The following is an 18,411-nucleotide window of genomic DNA, read 5'->3' as shown; positions in this document are numbered from 1 at the left end:
CCAAACCCCATAGCTGGCAACAGCTGGCCTCCAGAATCAAAGGGGAAACCAGAAGCCAGATAACTGCCCGCCCTCTTCCCCATGCACATCCCCCCTGGAGTACGGAGGGAAGCCTGAGGACCCCTAAGAGTCCACCTGAACCCACTTCTGGCCATTTGAGCTGGCACTCAGGGAAGGCCTGGAGTCCAGAACCACACTTTTTTTTTTTTTTTTTTTTTTTTTTTGGTTTTTGGGTCACACCCGGCAGTGCTCAGGGGTTATTCCTGGCTCCAGGCTCAGAAATTGCTCCTGGCAGGCACGGGGGACCATATGGGGCGCCGGGATTCGAACCGATGACCTCCTGCATGAAAGGCAAATGCCTTACCTCCATGCTATCTCTCCAGCCCCCAGAACCACACTTTTTTAAAGGTTTTTGTTTTGTTTTGTTTTGTTTTGGGGTCACACCGGCAGTGCTCAGGGGTTACTCCTGGCTCCACACTCAGAAATTGCTCCTGGCAGGCTTGGGGGACCATATGGAATGCTGGGATTCGAGCCAATGACCTTCTGCATGAAAGGCAAACACCTTACCTCCATGCTATCTCTCCCGACCCGGAAACCACAAATTTAAGAGAAATTATGCACTACATGAATTTCAACTCTCTCCAGACACTCAGTACTAGGACTAAGTTCTGAGCACTGCTGGTTGTGGCCTCCAACAAAACAGAACAAAACTAAATTAGAGGGAATGATGAACTGTGAATAAATTTATTTTGATAGTTATTGTCTATGCTTTCCAAATTTTCTGTTGATTTACAACCTATTCATTCTCTCTAATACCATTAACACCCATTTAACTTTCTGATCTGTCTTTTCCATCCCCATAGCTTTGTATTTTCTTGGATGCCTTTAGAACTGACACAAATGATGAAAGAGAGAGGAAGCATTTATTTACTTTTGGGGTTTTGGTGGTGCTTGAGGCTTTCTCCTACCTCTGTGCTCCGGTGGTGTTTGGGGGACCATATGCAGTGTCAGGGATTCAAGCTAGGATTGGCCCCAAATAAGGTAAGCATGTTAACTCCTGTACTGTTTCTATAAACCCAAAGGGTATTTTATTCTTTCATTTATTCTTCCCACCTAAAGAGTGGTAGCAGCCTGGTCTCCTAAAAAAAAAGAAACAAAAATGAGAGTCAGGGACCATGAAGCCCTGGTGCCACCCATGGGCTCCACTTCATTCTCCCCATCCTATCTCAGAGATGTTCCCTCTCCCCTCCTATTCCATTCTGTTATTTCTCTGCATAGCTTGGGATTTATTTTTGGGGAGGGGGGTTTGGATCACACCTTATGGCTCTAGGGTAACTCCTAGCTCTGCGTTCATAAATCACTCTTGGCAGACTTGGGGGACCATATGGGATGCCAGGGATTGAACATGGATTTGCCCCAAGTTGGCTGCGTGCCAGGCAAGCACTTTATCTGCTGTGCTATCCCTCTGTCCTGATATCTTGGAATCTTAATGATGATTCCTTCCCTCTCAGGTGGAGTTCTCTTCTTACTTTATCATTCTTCCTCTCCGACAGTAAGGAACTTCCAATACCTCAGCCTTTGAACTTTGCCTCAGGACTTGGCCTGCTTGTTGGCAACACCCATTTTGTTCTCTGGCACCTGCCATGCCTCCATTACAGCCAGGTTGGTATCATCTTTGACTCACTGGCTGCCTTGAAAACCTGACACTGTTAATTTTCCATTTTATCTATTCCTTAAAATGCTTCCAAGCCAGAAAAACAAAACAACTCGTTGCAAAAACCTGGTTACCAAAACTTGGAGCCTGAGTATAGCACAGCAGTAGGGGGTTTGCCTTGCATGCACCAACACAGGATGACCCCGGTTCGATTCCTGGTATCACATATGGTCCCCCTAGCCTGCCAGGCTCTGAAATCTTTTGGTTTGTTTTTAGGCCACACCAGATTCAGGGCTTACTCCAGGTTCACCCAGATAGGCTATATGCAAGGCAAACACTAATCTGCTGTACTATCATGCAGCCCCCATCCTGGAAATCTTTTTGAAAATTAGTAAATAAAGGGAAATGTCTTTAAGCATTGGAAATTGACCCAGTGGGAAACAATAGCTAGGTACTATCACTACCACTCATGCAGGCCCGACAGCCTGCTCTTACCTTCTATATGAAATACAGCATCCCCTGCAGGAGGGCCCAGGACAGAAGAAGAGGAGCAGGACTCTGAAGACCAGGCACAGCATCTGTCACACCTGGAGTTTGCTGAAATATAGACATGCCCCCTTGTATGACACTGTCATCCTCCCTACTGTACCTATATGCCTCCACTTCCCGAAAGAGAGCCATCTCGTACACCAACCCCTCACTCTTTTCTCTCTGAGTGCAGAGAAAGCTCTATCTAGTTTTTTCTAGCTCTAGCACTCTGAGGCAGTGCAACAACATGTATTTTTTGTTGCTACTGGTAAGTGGTGCCCTAGACACCACAGGGAAGAGATGATTGATCAAGCCCTAGAGAGATAACTATAGACTTTTTTTTTCTAATTTTATGTTGTTTTTGGTTTTTGGGTCACACCTGATGATGCTCAGGAGTTACTTCTGGCTCTGCATTCAGAAATCGCTACTGACAGTCTCGGGACCATGTGGAATGCCAGGATTCAAACCACTGTCTGTGCTGAATTGGCTGTGTACAAGGCAAATGTCCTACTGCTGTGCTACCTCTCAACCCAACTTTATTTATTTTTAATTTTTATGTATTTGGTTTTTGGGCCACGCACAGTGGTGCTCAGGGGTCATTCCTGGCTCTGCACTCAGGAATTACTCCTGGTGGTGCTCTGGGAACCATATGGGATGCTGGAGATCAAATCTGGTTTGGCTGCATGCAAGGCAAGTACCCTACCTGCAGTATTAATGGCTTCAGCCCCAGATTACCATATGCTTTAAAATAAGTATCTTTGGGGCCAGAGAGATAGCATGGAGGTAGGGCGTTTGCCTTGCATGCAGGACGGTGGTTCGAATCTCGGCATCCCATATAGTCCCCCAAGCCTGCCAGGAGCAATTTCTGAGCGTAGAGCCAAGAGTAGCCTCTAAGCGCTGCCGGGTGTGACCAAAAAAAAAACAAAAAACCCATAAATAAATAAAATAAAAGTAAGTATCTTTATAAACTTTCAGCTTTCCACTCCTACTGACCCCTCCTACCCATGTCCAGCTGTGTCCATGCCTTGCTTTGTTATGGTTGCTTTTTCTAGAGGTATTTTTTTCCCATTAACTTCTCAAATGATTGCCAAATCCCAAATGGTACTCTCTTACTCCCCTAACTCCATAACAACCTAGCTTTTGTTCCAACTACACATTTCAAATGACTTTCTTTGGAATTGCCAATGACTCCTCCCTGGCTTTGGACTGATAACATTAAACTTTCTCTGCTAGACCCTGTGATGCAAATTTGATGACTTGCTACCCAATCCGTCCTTTTTTGTTTTTAGGTCACACCTGGTGGGGGTTACTCCTGGCTCTGTGATCAGAAATCACCCCTGGCAGGCACAGGTGACCATATGGGATGCTGGAATTCGAACCACCGTCCTTCTGCATGAAAGGCAAACACCCGGTGATGCTCGAGGCTTACTCCTGGCTCTGCACTCAGAAATTACTCTTGGCGGGCCCGGAGAGATAGCACAGTGATGTTTGCCTTGCAAGCAGCCGATCCAGGACCAAAGGTGGTTGATTCGAATCCCGGTGTCCCATATGGTCCCCCGTGCCTGCCAGGAGCTATTTCTGAGCAGACAGCCAGGAGGGACCCCTGAGCACCGCCGGGTATGGCCCAAACAAACAAACAAACAAACAAACAAAAGAAATTACTCTTGGGCCCGGAGAGATACCACAGCAGCGTTTGCCTTGCAAGCAGCCAATCCAGGACCAAAGGTGGTTGGTTCAAATCCCGGTGTTCCATATGATCCCCTGTGCCTGCCAGGAGCTATTTCTGAGCAGACAGCCAGGAGTAAACCCTGAGCACCGCCGGGTGTGGCCCAAAAAACAAAAAAACAAAAACAAAAAAAAGAAAAAAAGAAATTACTCTTGGCAGTTCTCCAGGGACCATATGCAGTGCTGGGGATGAAACCCTGGAAAGCTACATGCAAGGCAAATGCTTTACCCACTGTACTCTGACCCCAACAATTCAGACTCTTTTTTGTTGTTGTTGCTGCTGCTGTTGTTGTTGTTGTTGTTTGTAATTCAGACTCTTTTGACCCTGTTTTCCTATGTGAAATTACCAAATATCTATTAGGAGTCTTGTATATTTTTGCCTGGATTTCCAACTGTTCCTTCCTGGTGCCCTCCTGCGGTCACACCCGACTGCTTTAGCATGTCAAGTTTGTCCTATCCTACTTGCCTGTGCCATGCTTCCGCTCTTGGAATAGCTGTTCTTCCTCTTCCTCTGCACTGCTTTCATCCTATCAGAACTCTTCCAAATAAAAACTGGAATATTCTTGTTTTTTTAATATTTTTAAAAGCTGGAATATTCTTTCAAATGTTTCTCAAGCAGTCTTGCAGACAGTTTTTGGTTGTTTGTTTGTTTTTTTTGGTTTTTGGGTCACACCTGGCAGTGCTCAGGGGGTTACTCCTGGCTCTACGCTCAGAAATTGTTCCTGGCAGGCTCAGGGGACCATATGGGATGCCAGTATTCAAACCACCGTCCTTCTTGCAGACAGTTTTTATTCTAAATGTTTCATACTTTTAACATTTATACTTTGGTTTTTGGGCCACATCCAGTGATGTTCACGGTTTATTTCTGGCTCTGTGCCCAGGAATTATACCCGCTGGCTCAGGGGACTATATAAGATTTCGGGATCAAACTCAGGTTAGCTTTGTGCAACACAAATGTCCTACCTGCTGTACTCTATATAGACCCCCAAACATAGTTTTTTTTTTTAATTTTGAGGACAAAAAAATTATACATTTATTTTTTCAGCATTCGCATCCTTAGCAGCTTTAGGCATAGGTAAGTACTAAAAGTAAAATAAAATTGCAAGGAATCACGGCAGGAGAGATAGCACAGCAGTAGGGCATTTGCCTTGCAAGGCCAAACTTGGACTGATGGTGGTTTGATTCCCAGCATCCCATATGTTCCCCCAAGCCTGCCAGGAACAATTTCTTTTTTTTTTTTTTTTTTTTTTTTTTTGGTTTTTGGGCCACACCCGTTTGACGCTCAGGGGTTACTCCTGGCTATGTGCTCAGAAGTCGCCCCTGGCTTGGGGGGACCATATGGGACGCCGGGGGATCGAACCGTGGTCCTTCCTTGGCTAGCGCTTGCAAGGCAGACACCTTACCTCCAGCGCCACCTACCCGGCCCCAGGAACAATTTCTAAATGCAGTTCATTCCAGGAGTAACCCCTGAGTGCCACTGGGTATGACCCCCCAAATAAATAAATAATAAATAAATAGATACAACTGCAAGGAATCTTTCCAGTTTTCTGTCTATGGATTGGTGGGGTTGGCATTAAGTCTCAGTGAAAGAATGGCTATGTGGAGATGAACATTTGCATTAAACTGCTAGCATTTGGTGACCCCATTAAGTAGTATTCTAGTCTTCCCTCTACCTTGTAGGAGTTGGGGCTCTATACAAGGTAAAACTAATGTTCACCCTTTCCCACTCATCCACATTCAACTCACTGGTTCCACTGGCATCGGTGCTGTTGTTACAGCCTTATGATGGTCTTCTTGTTCTGTTCCATAAGTGATAGTTGTCTCTAATGTCTCTGATGGTTGTGCTTCCGTCACTACTTTGTCCAACTGGTTCTGTCCTCCAGACAATTATTAGGAAGAAGAGTTATTGCCGTTTCCATTCAACATTTCTTCTAGATTCTATATTTAGAGCTCTCTTTTGTTTTTAGGGATCATGCAGTTTGTGCACAGGGTTACCACCTGGCTCTGCACTCAGGAATCACTTCTGGTAGGCTCAGGGAACCATATGAAATGCTGGGATTAATCTGTATTAGCAACATACAAGACAAGCACCCTACGTGCTGTGCTATATCTCTCCAGCCCCTCACCTACCTCATTTTTATTCCTCACATAGTTTACTTTCTAACATTGCCCATATTGGAGTGGTGGGGGGAGAGGCCACAAGCAGCAGTGCTCAGAGATTCACATGCTAATAGAAAATAAACCTGGGCTTCCCTCCTGCGAAGCATGTACTCTGGCTCTTGGAGCTATCTCTAGCCCCCACCCCCCTGCCCCAGGTCTCCTTTGCATGGTGTCGGTCCCAGCCACTCACCAGCCTGTCTTCTGACTCAAACATGGAGTAATCAACAGTGAAATTTCCGAAGTCATCTGTAAAGAAGAATCACATAGTAAGAAAGGAGGGGAGGAACAGTATTCATCCTATATGGTCCCCAAACTTCCCAGGAGTGATTTCTGAGCAAAGAACCAGTAGTATCACCTGAGCGCAGCCAGGTGTGGCCCCAAACCAAAAACAAACAAACAAAAAAAAAGGCAAAAAAAGGCTTAGAAATGAGGAAAGAAAACATTCACAATGGGTCAGAGGAAGGGTGCTTTCCTTTACGTGATCAACCCAGATTTGATTCCCAGAATCCCAGCATCTCGTATAGTTTCTGAGCCCCACCAGGAGTAGTTGCTAAATGTAGAGCCAGGTGTGGCCCCCAAACTAAACAAAACTAAAAAAAAAAAAAGAAAATTTCTCAGAACACTTGAACTGACTCCAGTTGTAAAAAAATACAGATATAATCTAATTATAACTGTTTTTGTTTTTGTTTTCTGGATCTCAGGGCCTACTCCTAGCTTTGTGCTCGAGAATGATCCTGGTAGTGCCACTGATCAAACCTGTGGCTTCTGCCTACAAATTGTGCATTCAGCACTGTCTCTGTGAAACTTTTTTATTAGTTTGTTTGGTTTTGCGGACACACCCAGTGAAGCTCAGGGGCTACTCCTGCCTCTGCATTTAGCAATTACTTTAAACTGGGTAGTGCTCAGGGAACCATATGGGATGCTGGGGATTGAACCTAGGTCGGCCTCATACAAGGCAAATGCCCTACCCAATACTCTGGCCCTCCTCTCTAGAACTTTCATTTACATCTTTTTATTAAATTTCTTCTGTTTTATGGGCTCTACAGTTACATTCAGAAATCACTCCTGGATTGTACTCAGGGCTATATGTGGTGCCAGGGATAAAATCTAAATTGGGGGACCAGAGAGATAGCACAGCGGTAAGGCATTTGCCTTGCCTGCAAAGGATAGTGGTTCGAATCCCGGCATCCCATATGGTCCCCCGAGCTTGCTGGGGGTGATTTCTGAGCATAGAGCCAGAGTAGGTAGCCCCAGAGCACTGCCGGGTGTGACCCAAAATCCAAAAAAAAAAAAAAAAATCTAGGTTGGAGGGCCGGGGAGATAGCATGGAGGTAAGGCATTTGCCTTGCATGCAGAAGTATGGTGGTTTGAATCCCAAATGGTTCCTGAGCCTACCGAGAGTGATTTTTGAGTGTAGAGCCAGGAGTAACCCTGAGTGCTGCGGGTCTGACCCAAACAAACAAACAAACAAACAAAATCTAGGTTGGCCATAACCAAAGCAAGCATCTTACCCCCTGTACTATTTCTCTGGTCCTTTCTGGCACTTTTAAATTTTAATTACTTATTTTTTACTTTATGGACTTTAATGTTAGAAATGTATGCATTTGCAGGGCTGGAGTACTAATACAGCAGAAAGGGCACTTGCCTTGCTCATGGCTGACCAGTCTTTTGATTCCTAGCATTTCTTATAGTCCCCAAAACCCACCAGGAGTGATCCCTGAACACAGAGCCAGAAATAAGCCCAGAGGACAATTGGGTGTGACCTAAAAACAAAGCAAGACAAAACAAAACAAAAAAGCAAAACAAGGGGCTGGAGAGATAGCATGGAGGTAGGGTGTTTGCCTTGCATGCAGAAGAACAGTGGTTTGAATCCCAGCATCCCATATGGTCCCCTGAGCCTGCCAGGAGCGATTTCTGAGCGTGGAGCCAGGAGGAACCCCTGAGCACTGCTAGGTGTGACCCAAAAACCAAAAAAAAAAAAAAAAAAAAAAGAAAGAAAGGCAAAACAAAAAAGTAGGCATTTGGGCTGGGGTTGTAGCTCACTGAAAGGATGCCTACTTTTTTGTATGTTTGAGACCTTCAATTCCAGGCATAGAGAAAGGAAAAAAATGAAAGAATGCGGGGCTGGAGAGATAGTATGGAGGTAAGGCGTTTGCCTTTCATGCAGAAGGTCATCGGTTTGAATCCCGCCGTCCTATATGGTCCCCCATGCCTGCCAGGAGCAATTTCTGAGCATGGAGCCAGGAATAACCCCTGAGCACCGCCGGGTGTGACCCAAAAACCACACACACACACAAAAAAAATGAAAGAATGCATTTATATTTTTAATCTTCTAGCTACAATAATTCACAATATTTTAGGGGGGCACACTTACCAGTTTCAGGGCTTACTCCTGACTTTAGGGAATCACTCCATAGAGAGGGAGGGAGGGAGGGAGGAAGGAAAGAAGGAAGGAATGGCGGAAAGAAGGAAGGGAGGAAAAGGAAGGAAGGAGGAAGGAAGGAAAGGAGGGAGGGAGGGAGGGAGGAAGGAAGGAAGGAAGGAAGGAAGGAAGGAAGGAAGGAACTTGCTTAAAAAATAGAATCTGGGGGCCGCAGCGGTGGCGCAGTGGTAGGGTGCTTGCCTTGCACTCATCTGACCTAGGACAAACTGTGGTTCGATCCCTGGCATCCCTATGGTCCCCTGAGCTTGCCAGGAGCGATTTCTAAACACACAGCCTGAGCATCACCGGTGCGGTCCAAAAAAAACACAAAGAAATAGAATCTGAGAACTTAGTATTCCTCATACTCACCATAAATAGGGGTGACTGTGTAATAATAAGCAATCTGATAATACTCTTCCTCATCCAGCACTTCCTCATCCTCGTATTCTTCCCCTATGGAAACCAGAACTGAAGGTCAAGGAGCATTTGAAACTCCTTTGCGACAGAAACATACCCGAGATAGATCCGCTCTGTCATTTCCTCTCTCCTCTTCCCTTCAAGTGCTATACCATCCGTTCCCCTACCTTGACACCTCTAATTCTTTCTGTTTTCTGGGCTCCATGACTTTAATGAGGCCTATTACTTGATGCTCTTCTAGTTTTCAGAACAAAAAATGGGTTTCTGGGCCGGAGAGATAGCATGGAGGTAAGACATTTGCCTTGCATGCAGAAGGTCAGTGGTTCGAATCCCGGCATCCCATATGGCCGCCTGGGCCTGCCAGGAGCGATTTCTCAATGTAGAGCCAGGAGGAACCCCTGAGCGCTGCCTGGTGTGACCCCAAAACCGAATAAAACAACAAAATAGGGTTCTGTTTATGATTTATGTTAAAGGGGTACTAAACATAAGTAGTAGGGGCCAGAGGAATAACACAGAGTAGGGCATTTGCCTTGCACGCGGCTAACCCAGGATGGACAGTGGTTCAATTCTCAGCATCCCATATTGTCCCCCAAGCCTGCCAGGAGCGACTTCTGAGTGTAGAGCCAGGAGTAACTCCTGAGCAGTGCCAAATGTGACCCAAAACAAAACAAGAACATCATATCTGGGTCCAGAGCTATTACAGTATAGCAGATAGAATATTTGCCTTGTGTGAAGGCAATCCTCAACATCTCATATGATCCCCTGAGCATTCTAGGAGTGTGCTCCCCCCCCAAAAAAATTTTTCCAACCGAACAACTCCAAATGTGGACTGGAGCAATACTGCAGCATTTAAGGCACTTGCTTGGCATGCAACTCACTTGAGTTTGATCCCCAACACCCTATCAGGTCCCTAAGTTCTGCCAGGAGTAACTCCTGAGTACAGCCTGGCAGAACCCACAACTAAATTAAAAAGCAAACAAGCAAACAAAAAAGATTGGGGCCAGAGCGATAGCACAGCGGTAAGGCATTTGCCTTGCATGTGGCACACACAAGACGGACCCCGGTTTGAAACCCGGAATCCCATAGGGTCCCCTGAGCCTTCCAGGAGCAACTTTTGAGTGCAGAGATGGAGTAACTCCTGAGTGCTGCTGGTATCACCCAAAAACCAAAACCAAAATTTTTTTCTTGGGCTGAGCACAGCAGATAGGGCATTTGCTTTGCATGTGGTTGACTGGCCCAGGTTAGGTCCCTGGCATTCCACATGGTCCTCCAAGCAGCCAGAAGTAATTTCTAGGGCCCGGAGAGATAGCACAGCGGTGTTTGCCTTGCAAGCAGCCGATCCAGGACCTAAGGTGGTTGGTTCGAATCCCGGTGTCCCATATGGTCCCCCGTGCCTGCCAGGAGCTATTTCTGAGCAGACAGCCAGGAGTAACCCCTGAGCATCGCTGGGTGTGGCCCAAAAACCAAAAAAAAAAAAAAAAAAAAAAAAGAAGAAGTAATTTCTGAGTGCAAAACCAGGAGTATGGCCCCCAAAACAAAAACCAAATCCCAAATCTGGTAGGCACTGTGTCTCAGACAGTAGTGTCCAGGAGGGGAGGACATGTCTGGGAGTACTTACAGTTTACTCTGGCTCTCTGTTCAGGATTCACTCCTGGAGGTGTTCAGGGAACCATATAGAGTGATAGGTATAGAACCAGGGTTTGTTGTATGCAAGACTTTTCTGTATCAATCCCTATCTAACCCTGGTATTATCTCCTGGCACCTGTACTGTATTTTTGAAAACTCTATCCTTATTATTGTCTCTCACAGATAACTAACACCCTTATGTTTTATTGCTTTGTTTTGGGACCACAGTGCTCAGGAGTTACTCTTGGCTCTGGGTTGAAGAATTACTTTAGGAGGACTTAGAGACCATATAGGATGGTGTGGCTCAAACCCAGGTTGGCCATGTGCAAGGCAATTATTGTAGAACTGTACTGTTACTGGTCTGTTTTAGGATTTGGGTTATACTTTTGTTTTTTCTTTTTTTGGGGGGCACACCCAGCGGCTCTCAGGGTTACTCCTGACTCTGTGCTTAGAAATCACTCCTGGCTGGTCGGGGGCCGGAGAGATAGCATGGAGGTAAGGCGTTTGCCTTTCATGCAGGAGGTCATCGGTTTGAATCCCGGCGCCCCATATGGTCCCCTGTGCCTGCCAGGAGCAATTTCTGAGCCTGGAGCCAGGAATAACCCCTGAGCACTGCCAGGTGTGACCCAAAAACCAAAAAAAAAAAAAAAAAAAAAAAAAAAGAAATCACTCCTGGCAGGCTCAGGGGATCATATGGAATGCCAAAGATCAAATGTGGGTCGGCCAAGTGCAAGCAAATACCCTACCCACTGTGCTATTGCTCCAGCCTCCTGGGTTATAGTTTCTGATTTACTGCTAACTAGGGAAAAACCCAGAATGAAGAAGTTAAGAATCACTTTCCTTTTGAGAGGGTTACATCCAGCAGCGCTCAGGGTTTACCTCTGGATCTGCACTCAGGAATTATTCCTGGCAGTGTTCATCGTTATTTATGTAATACAACACAGGGGACCATATGAGATGCTGGGGATTAAATTCAGGTCTGCTGCATGCAAGGCAAACACCATATCACTATCTCTCCACCCCAATAGTCACTTTCTTAAAATTGAAGAACAAGATCTATTTGCATTAGGTTCTTTTTGTTTTTTGGTTGGTTTTTTGCTTTTGAGTCAACCCAGCTGTGCTCAGGATTTATTCCTGTCTCTGTGTTCAGAGATCACTTTGAGTCCCCTGGATCACAGGGGACAATATGGGGTTTTGGGTCAGCTGTGTGCAAAGCAAGTGCCCTATATGCTGTACTATCACTTTAGTCCCTGCTTTAGGTTCTTTTCTTCTTCTTCTTCTTCTTCTTCTTCTTCTTCTTCTTCTTCTTCTTCTTCTTCTTCTTCTTCTTCTTCTTCTTCTTCTTCTTCTTCTTCTTCTTCTTCTCCTTCTCCTTCTCCTCCTCCTCCTCCTCCTTCTTTTTCTTCTCCTTCTTCTCCTTCTTCTTCTTCTTCTTCTTCTTCTTCTTCTTCTTCTTCTTCTTCTTCTTCTTCTTCTTCTTCTTCTTCTTCTTCTTCTTCTTCTTCTTCTTCTTCTTCTTCTTCTTCTTCTTCTTCTTCGCAGACTGTAATTGAACCCAGGCCTCACAAATGTAAGGCAAGTGCTGATTTCTAAGCTACTTCCTGCCTACATGTATTGGCTTCCTTTCCAGACTTAAAAACATGGCTGTGGCCAGCTTGGATCAAGAACTGCAGGCCTTGGGGCCGGAGAGGTGGCATGGAGGTTGGGCATTTGCCTTGCATGCATAAGGATGATGGTTTGAATCCCGGCGTCCCATATGTCCCCTGAGCCTGCCAGGAGTGATTTCTGAGCATAGAGCCAGGAGGAACCCCTGAGCGCTGCCGGTATGACCCAAAAACAAAAAAACAAAACAAAACAAAAAGAATCGCAGGCCCTGGGGCTGAGAGACAGCACAGTGGGTAGGGCATTTGCCTTGCACACTGTGATTTGGGGTTTGATTCCCGGTATCCCATGTGGCCCACTGAGCATGCCAGGAGTGCATTCTGAGCACAGAGCCAGAAGTCACCCCTGAGTGCCACTGAGAGTGGCCCCCAAACATAAACAAAACAAAACAAAACAAAAAAACTACAGGCGCCAGCTAGACCCAGAGCTCCCTCAGTGCTCTCTAGCTGGAGCAATGACCAATAATCTGGAGGAAAGGGGAACAATGGGGCACCTGGGCTTCGGGAACAAAGAAGGGAAGGAACCAGGCTACTGTGGGAACTGTCTTGAAGGACATCATTCTAGACTACACCTCTCCGTCTTTACTTTGACAAGAATTTTCTCCCACTCAAAAAAAAAAAAAAAAAAAAAAAAAAAAAACCAGGTTGTCCTTGCAAATGCTGCTTCCAAGGATGGCATCTCTAGAGGTAAGAGCACAGCTCAGTGGTAGGGCACAAATGTGTGAGGTCCTGGATTCAAGAACCCTCAGAACAAAACAGAAAACTAAAGTCCTCCACTTCCTTCACTCTGACCGCCCTCCCACTCCTTCTCCTCAGCTTTGTGATATAGTCTATCCTTTATTTGGACTTAGCTTTCCTCCCCTTTCATGGCCCCCCCTCCAGATCCCCACCATGGAACCAACCACCTTTGGTCCTGGATCCCTCAACCCTACTGAGCTGCACCCTCCTTTCCCCTAAATTTCCTTTCTCTTACCGCCTCCATGGGAGAAGATCGAGTCCCCAAAAAGGAAACTTACCCAGGATAAGCGGCACAACAAGGATGGCAACCAAGAAGACAACCATTGTGTATTCTGCAGGGTGGAAAGTGAAAAAGGAAATTACTGTGTTTCCAATTATACTTATTACTCCGCCTCTGCCCTCCTCCAGGCACCGAATTCCCCACCCACTCACACACTTATCCTTACCAGGAAGAGCCCCCAGAGTCCTCTCACGCCCAGAGGTCCACATAGGATCCCAGCCACTATTTCCCAGAAAACAAAACAAACAAACAAAAAACAACAGGGTCTGGGGGCAAAGTGAGAGCACAAAAGGCTGGGGTGTTCTTAGTGCCTTGCAAGAGAGGCCCCAAGTTCTATTCCTGCATCTCTGGCACTGCCATCAGTATACCCATTAGATCCTCACTGCTGGGCTGCATATTGTGGGGAGTGATGACTTCGGGGGGCTTTAGTCACAAAAATGCCCTCTTTAGCTTACCCACAACCTTTTTCTTTTCCAGCTTTTCTTGCATCTTAGAGTCCCCCAGGCTTCACACCAACTCACCCTGCTTCTCACTGTCCTGAACTTACCATCCCCAGCCAAGTCCTTCTTCTCTCAGAGGCTTAACCACGTCTTTCTTTGCAGGCAGAGTGTCAAAGGAAGGGATGTACATTTTCCAAGACTGGAAATAGCTCCACTCCTCAGCTTCTCTTGGGCTCTGAAGTCTGAACAACATCCACATCATTGTCTGATTTCAAAGCACCTGCTGCATTGCTGCTGATAAAAATCTCTCGGCCACTTACTTCCTCTGGTAAATATTGACCTCAGCTCACCCTCTTCTGAGCTTTCTGGACACAGGCTCAATAAGAGATGAAACAGTTTCTTCCCTGCTATGAATTCTCCCACTGCTTCAAGTCAATTGATGTTTGTCCTTGATGTCAGCTTATAGGGGATTGAATTTACCTTGTCTTCTTCTTTACTTTCATGTTACCCCATTTTTATTCCGTTCAGGAACACTGAATAGCATTTTTGCTAGGGAGACCGTGTGAGGTAATTTAGGCTTTAATGGTTAAAATTAAAACAGTATAATTAATTTTTTGCAATGCTGGAGATAGAAACCAGGTCTTCTGCCTATGATGCATTCACTTAGACTTAAGAATGTAGAATTTACCAGAGAGATAGCATAGTGGTAGGGCATTTGCCTTGCAAGGGGCCAACCCAAGACCAACAGTGGTTCGAATCCCAGCATCCCATATGGTCCCCCGTGCCTGCCAGGAGTGATTTCTGAGCAGAGAGCCAGGAGTAACCCCTGAGAGCTGCTGGGTGTGGCCCAAAAACCTGTTTTATTTATTTATTTATTTATTTATTTATTTATTTATTTATTTATTTATTTATTTATTTATTTATTGGTTTTTGGGTCACATCCTGTAGCGCTCAGGGGTTACTCCTGGCTCTCTGCTCAGAAATAGCTCCTGGAAGGCACGAGGGACCATATGGGACACCGGGATTCGAACCAACCACCTTTGGTTCTGGATCGGCTGCTTGCAAGGCAAACGCCGCTGTGCTATCTCTCCGGGCCCCAAAAAACCTGTTTTATATATAATTTGGGTGTCAGAGTTAGTACAGCAGGTAGGGCACTTGTCTTTTTTTTTTTTTTTTTTGGTTTTTGGTTTTTGGGTCACACCCGGCAGCACTCAGGGGTTACTCCTGGCTCTACACTCAGAAATCGCTCCTGGCAGGCTCGGGGGACCATCTGGGATGCTGGGATTCGAACCACCGATCTTTGCATGCAAGGCAAACACCCTACCTCCATGCTATCTCTCCGGCCCCAGGCACTTGTCTTGCATGCAGCTAACCTCAATTCGATTTCAGGCATTCCATGTGTTCTTCCAAGTAGGACCAGAAATAATTCCTGGACGCAGAGCTAGAAGTGATCCCTGAGCAGCACTAAGTGTGGCTCCAAAACAGAAAACAAACTAATAGAAAAAATATATAGGTGTTGGAAGAGAAACATCAGCTGTACTCAATCTGGTATGCCCAGTCTCTGAATCAGAGCACTGGAGCCTTCTCAGGATAGGGCAGGCCCAGTTCCTGCACAGTTGAATGGTCCAGAGATCCACCCACGGGCCGGAGAGATAGCTGGAGGTAAGGCGTTTGAAGGTCATTGGTTCAAATCCCGGCATCTCATATGGTCCCCGAGCCTGCCAGGAGCGATATCTCAACTTAGAGCCAGGAGTAACCCCTGAGCGCTGCCCGGTGTGACCCAAAAACCAAAAAACAAACAAACAACAACCCCCCTCAGAGATCCACTCACCTGCACCCACTTCCATTTACATTTAAATGGCTCAGCCCCTCAACCTGCAGCAAACCTTGCGACACCCTGGTGCTTATTTATCCTAGTAATACGGTTGTGGGAGTGTAGTCACATATGTGGCCATGCAGCATCTCCAAAGTTCACAGTACTGAAGCATAGAGAAAGTTAGGTGAGGAAGTTGTGTAGAAGTCCACTAATACAATTAGTGAAAATAATAGCACAGGCGGCTCAACTGGTACCTAACAGCTCAGTGAAAGTCAGATAATAACTTCAGTAACGTTATGAGATATATGTTGTAACAAGCATTATAAAGGAAATAATTTTGTGGCTTCTAAGAGAACAGGCGATGGGGAACTTGAGACATTGGTAGAGGGAAGATGACACTGGTGGTGAGTTTGCTGTTGGAATATTAGATACTGTAAATGACTGTATAAGTATCGATATTTTTTTTTTGGTTTGGTTTTTGAGTCACACCTGATGGTGCTCAGGGGTTACTCCTATTCCTGGCTCTGTGCTCAAAAATCGCTCCTGGCAGGCTTGGGGGATCATATTGGATGCTGGGGATCAAACTCTGGGTCAATACTTTACCCTCTATATTATCGATTCAACCCAGTAAGTACTTTTTAAAAAAAGAAATTAGGGCTGGAGAAATAGTCGATCAGCTTGGGGCACTTGCCTTGCGTGCAGTCCATTCAGGTTTGAAACCCCCCCCAACCACATATGGTCCCCAGAGCCCACCAGGACTGAGCCTTGATCACAGAGTTTGGAGTAAGTAAGCCCTGAGCTCATCGGATATGGGCCCCTTCCCCTCCTGGAAGACATTAGTAAGTATTCATGCACTAGCTAGGCATCATGCAAGTTCTGTGGAGCCACCATGAACAAGCGAATTAGTGCCTGCTCTAGTCAATCAGAGGACACTGGGCACAGCTCAGAAGAGACTAGAGAGTTTTATTTATTTATTTCGGCCACTTTCAGCTATGGGGTTGGGGATCATATGCGGTGCAGTGTATCAAACCTGCATCAGCCATGTGCAAGGTAAACACCCATCTGCTGTATTATTGTTCCAGTTCCAAATTTATTTACTTTTTTATTGAATCATCATGAAATACACAGTTATATAGTTGTTCATAACTGACTTTTAGTCATACAATATTCTAACACCCTTCCCTGAGATTTTTTTTTGAGAATATTTTTTTAACTTGATTGATTGATTGATTGATTGGTTTTTGGGCCACGCCCAGCAGTGCTCAGGGATTACTCCTGGCTCTGCACTCAGAAATCACCCCTAGCAGGCTGGGGTACCATATGGGTGCCAGGAATTGAATCTGGTCTCTCCTGGGTCAGCCGCATGCAAGGTAAACACCCTACCTCTGTGCTATGCTCCAGCCCCTGAGAAGAATTTCAATCCTGATCATCTCCCCTGAAAGTCTAGACTCAGCTGCAAAATAGGCTGGTGTCTGGATCTCTGGCTAGGTGTTCTCACCCTCTCAACCTTATTGGTAGAGAATTTTCTGTTAACTTTTCTTCTAGTTCTGTATCTATCGCTTCACTCTTTTCCAAGATTTCATAGAAAAACATATACAACACTTAACATGGATGTACAAATAAGCATGAAATAATAACCCACTTCCAGAAAGGGAAGTAGAGCTGGTTTTCTTTGAACAATATCTGTGGTTTGGGGAATGTTATTTAAAGACTTCTTTTTTAAATTTTTTTATTTTGGGGGGGAGGGTATTACACCGAGCAGCACTCAGGGGTTACTCCTGGCTCTACACTCAGAAATCACTCCTGCTGGGCTTGGGGAACCATATGGGATGCAGGGATTTGAACCACTGTCCTTCTGCATGCAAGGCAAACACCCTACCTCTTTCTGGCTGCTTCCTTCTGCCATTTTAATATTTTTATACTAATAATATGTAACCTCTACCCCTCCTATAAGAAAAAGATGCTTTTCCATTTTATGAGCAAGCCAGAGGAGGTATGAGAAAAGGAGCTGAGTGAGGAGCAGGAAGAGCATGGTTCTGGTATGACTTTCCTGTGCCCCAACACTCTCTTTATTGCCTTTTAACACACAATTTTAACTATTTATTGGGTTCTCCCCAATGAATTTCTTAGGATTCCCTATAAATTTGTTGTTGTTGTTGTTGTTTGGGCCACACCCGGCGGTTGCTCTGTGGTTATTTCTGGCTCTGCATTCAGGATCTCTTCTAGCAGTGCTGCAGGGGGGTAGGGAAGGGGTCAAAGTGTGTGTGTGGGGACAGGGACAGGACAGAATCCCCCCTATAAATGTCTTATTTTCCCTATGCATTTGCTCCTAACATTTCTCTCCAGGCCTCCATTCGCTTGTCTCTACTTGGGGAAGATTTTTATGAAAAATGCATATAGGTCCTTTTATCCTCTTCAAAGGCCTCCTGCTTCCAGTCCAACTTTCATCTGTGAGACAGCAGCTCGAGCCCATTTCCTCTCATTCAAGCCAGAACAATAGCAAGAGCCCAGTCTGTCTCCCTGCACCCCCTTTATCCTTGGCCTCTATATTTGTCCCTTAGGTGGCCAAGGATGTTTGTTCCTGGCTTCAAGAAGGGGATCGCCTTCTCGCTCTTGCCTTTTGCAGCTACGGACCTGGGCACCCTGCCTCTCTCTCTCTCTCCCCCAAGGCCTGCTCTGGGCACCCCCAGGAACTCCCCAGGAGGGAAGACGCAGCAGAGGGCTGGGCAGGGGGAAAGAACTACATCTCCCAGCAGGCCCCGCGGCGAGACCCCCCCGCCCCTTCCGCGCGTGATGGACGTCCGGCCCCCTCGCCGGCTTCCGTAGGGGAAGTAGCGCGGAGCTGGGTCCCTGAGCTGGGCTTCGGGCTCGGCCCCTGCGCTCCTGCTGCCCTTCTCCTGCCCTGTCGGGGTTCGGGTGACGTCGCGCCGCCGCCTCGCGCGCC

At 46.1% G+C, this 18,411-nt stretch overlaps 1 protein-coding gene across 1 annotated transcript; it reads right to left on the bottom strand.

Moving 5' to 3' along the window:
* Positions 1 to 904: 904 nt before the first annotated feature.
* C19H1orf54 (chromosome 19 C1orf54 homolog) lies at positions 905 to 12,229 on the bottom strand. The gene is made up of 6 exons (XM_049765989.1): positions 12,142 to 12,229; positions 8,859 to 8,942; positions 6,258 to 6,313; positions 5,654 to 5,779; positions 2,150 to 2,251; positions 905 to 1,139 (listed from the first exon to the last, which is right to left on the bottom strand). Exons 1-5 carry the CDS (start codon positions 12,227 to 12,229, stop codon positions 2,153 to 2,155), a joined length of 453 nt encoding a protein of 150 aa, XP_049621946.1. The 3' UTR covers positions 905 to 1,139; positions 2,150 to 2,152.
* Positions 12,230 to 18,411: the final 6,182 nt, after the last annotated feature.

The sequence above is a fragment of the Suncus etruscus genome, chromosome 19 (assembly GCF_024139225.1).
Source record: "Suncus etruscus isolate mSunEtr1 chromosome 19, mSunEtr1.pri.cur, whole genome shotgun sequence".
NCBI classification, from domain to species: domain Eukaryota; kingdom Metazoa; phylum Chordata; class Mammalia; order Eulipotyphla; family Soricidae; genus Suncus; species Suncus etruscus.
Note: the sequence above shows the minus strand (reverse complement) of the source record. Positions and strands in the feature narration are given on the sequence as shown.

Bases quoted from the DNA above. Each gene is read 5' to 3' on its own strand.
- C19H1orf54 (XM_049765989.1), bottom strand. From the start codon at position 12,229: ATGCCACCTCTCCGGCCCCAAGGCCTGCAGTTCTTGATCCAAGCTGGC. The intron at 8,943-12,141 runs GTAGGCAGGAAG...TGGTTTCCATAG, and splicing joins TGGAAAGGAAGCCAATACAT to GGGAAGAATACGAGGATGAG. The intron at 5,780-6,257 runs GTGAGTGGCTGG...TCTGGAGGACAG, and splicing joins TTGAGTCAGAAGACAGGCTG to AACCAGTTGGACAAAGTAGT.